The sequence below is a fragment of the Arachis duranensis genome, chromosome 7, assembly GCF_000817695.3.
Source record: "Arachis duranensis cultivar V14167 chromosome 7, aradu.V14167.gnm2.J7QH, whole genome shotgun sequence".
NCBI classification, from domain to species: domain Eukaryota; kingdom Viridiplantae; phylum Streptophyta; class Magnoliopsida; order Fabales; family Fabaceae; genus Arachis; species Arachis duranensis.
This window is the reverse complement of record NC_029778.3, coordinates 11,975,024-11,977,996: the sequence shown is the minus strand read 5'-3', so window position 1 is coordinate 11,977,996 and position 2,973 is coordinate 11,975,024. Positions and strand designations below refer to the sequence as shown.

The following is a 2,973-nucleotide window of genomic DNA, read 5'->3' as shown; positions in this document are numbered from 1 at the left end:
CATCACATAGTCCCAAGGGATTGGAATTTTCGACCCTGATTTACCTACATTATATCAAAACCAACAATTCACAAGAGTTAAATTTAACATGAAATTGAATTTTAATAGGAGATAAAATTTGAGTTATTAGTACTTTTACCTGAGGAGTGTATCCAATGCTGAGTGCAAATTAACGCCTCAACAAGTTCACAATCCAATTTATTGCGATGTGGATGTATAACTCGACCACCAGTGCTAAAAGCAGACTCTGAGGCAACAGTAGAAATGGGAATGGCTAAAAAATCTCTTGCAATCTTTTGTAAAGTTGGATATTTCACTCCAATATTTTTCCAATAGCCCAAAATGTCAAATTTTTCCAAATTTGCTTTATCTACCATAACACTCTCTTCCAAATAGAAATCCAACTCAGTTTTTGCAACACAGTCTTCAGATGTATCTTTCACAAATTGCAAGTAGATAGAGTTAAATTTTCTCTTTGAAGATCCTTCATCATGTCCAACATTTAAAGTAAAAGCTGAACTATCATCATTTGTTGCTCTTCTTTTAACCCTAGCCTTAAGTTGATATTCACATACTAATTCTTCCATCATTTTCTTTACCTTGCTCAGATGATTCTCACTTTGAGATCTATATATTTTAGGGAAAAAAATTTCAATAACTTCATCTTATACCTAGGGTCTAAGATAGCTCCCACAGCCATGACTTCATTAATTTGATCCCAATACTTTTCAAACTTACTAGTCATATTTGTTGCCATTCTATGAATCATCTCATTGGGCCTAAGAAACCACTCGTTCAAGTTCAATCTCATTTCACACACCTTGGGAAAGTATAAATTTGTCGTTGGATATAAAGTGCCAGAGAATAATTCAGTCACATTATAAAAGACTTCTAATTTATCCACAAGTTCATTTGCCATTTTTCACTCATCATCAGATGGTACAACTTTATACAAAGATTCACGATGTCTTAAACGCTCAAAAACTTCTCTATATGGCAAAGCAGAAGTAAGCATTAGATAAGTTGAATTCCATCTAGTTCTACAATCAAGTGCAAGCTTTCTCCTATAATTAATATTCAATTGCATACAAGTCTCTTCAAATTTTTCTTCCCTCTTCGGTGTTGCAACCCAAAAAGAAACACTATCTCTGATTTTTTCAATAGAACCATATATTGCATTCATGCCATCTTTCACAATCAAATTCACAATGTGAGCACAATAACGCATGTGAAAAAATTCTCCTCTCTTAACAAAGTTAGATGGTGAAATCTTATCAAGCACAAGATGAATCATAGCATTATTTGTACTACAATTGTCAACCGTTAAAGTTGACAATTTTCTATCTATATTCCAATCATACAAGGAATTCACCAAAACATCACTAAGAACTTCAGCAGTATGGGGTGCAGGCACATATACAAACCTAGAATAATGTAAATATAATAAACAATCATGACATTAAAAATTCAAATATTTAAAAGATGCTAAAAGCATAAATAATACCTTACAAGCCGATTTTGCAAGTTCTAATTATCATCAATAAAGTGAGCTGTAATCGCCATATAACCTTTGTTTTGACAATCAGAACTCCACATATCAGTAGTTATAGCAATGCGACTTGAATTTTTTCCCAACAATTTTAGAAGTATTGTCTTTTCAGCTTCATACATCTTCATAGCATCACTTCTCAGTGTATTTCTTGTATAAAATTTGAACAAAGGTTGAGTCTCAGCCATAAACTCATGAAAACCCTGTTGCTCAACAAACGACATAGGGTGTTCGTCCCTAATAACCCATCTTGTGAGTGCTCGTCGTGCTCCCTCTTGACTAAATGTGAAGTTTCCAACCAAAAGTGAATCCGTTGGCCTTCCCGTTCCTGTCGAACCTGATGATTGCTACACTGTCTTCAATATTGATTGCTTTGGTCCCCTAATAGTACGAATCGGGCAAATTCTAATGTGATCATGCAAGTGCTTAGTTCCTTGGTCACCTCCAATCTTTCTTTCGCAATATTTACATATTGCCTTCCACTTTCCATCTATTTGCTCCCTCCTAAAATGTTTCCAATCCTCAGAAGTTAATCCTTTCTTGTTAGAACTGTTTTGCACACTTTGGCTAACTTCTTGCCCTCCCTCTTGTGTTTCTTCTTGTCCTTCTTCTTGTGTTCCTTGAACATGTGCTTCAATTGCTTGACCCTCATCATCTTGACTTGGTTCTGTCTCATTATTATTTTCAATAGGAGTCGAGCTTAAACTATCCATCATATACAGTAAGATTTAATACAGAAACACTAAATTAAAATTCAAATTCAATACATAAACACTAAAACACATAATCAACTCAGAATAAGATCCAAAAAGCATGCATATGAGGGAAGCATTAGATAATTGAAACGCCAATCATAGATTTGCTAATTTGCTTTACCCTGACATAATCACAGATATTTTAATTTAGAGGCAAAATTTATTCTTTGCTAATTATTCTTTGCTGCCTACATGTTACTTCTATCTCAGGGGTGTTACTGAGTGGGGAAAGTCTCTAAACATAGAAAATAAGATTGCTATCTAACATTTACATTAAAAAGAACTATAAAATTTAGGTATCACTATAAGTAAGCTATATGTAACACCTTACTGGTCGAGTAGTATATAGTCTGATATACAAACTCATTCTTTTTATTGTGGCTTAGTCAGAATCAGATGTTAACATTGTACTATATATGGGCTCCAACAGGCATTTAGATTATCAAGATTAGTCAAGTAACATTATCTTTTGAATATAAGTAACATAAATGTTTGATAGAAATAAAACATTGAAGTGCACTGTTTTCTATCAGGGAAGAAGATGGAGAATGCTGAATTTTAAAAGAGCATAAGTAACAACAAGTGAAAAGAGAAGAATTATTGTGAAAATGGATTCTTTGGAACTTGAAAGTCTTTGAAAGGATTTGCAAAGAACAGACTTAACCACAC

The 2,973-nt window shown here is 33.6% G+C and overlaps 1 protein-coding gene across 1 annotated transcript; it reads right to left on the bottom strand.

The window, feature by feature from the left end:
- Positions 1 to 922: 922 nt before the first annotated feature.
- Positions 923 to 2,262, bottom strand: LOC127740498 (zinc finger BED domain-containing protein RICESLEEPER 2-like). Its single transcript, XM_052251491.1, has 2 exons — positions 1,901 to 2,262; positions 923 to 1,424 (listed from the first exon to the last, which is right to left on the bottom strand). The coding sequence occupies exons 1-2, from the start codon at positions 2,260 to 2,262 to the stop codon at positions 923 to 925; spliced, it is 864 nt and encodes a 287-aa protein (XP_052107451.1).
- Positions 2,263 to 2,973: the final 711 nt, after the last annotated feature.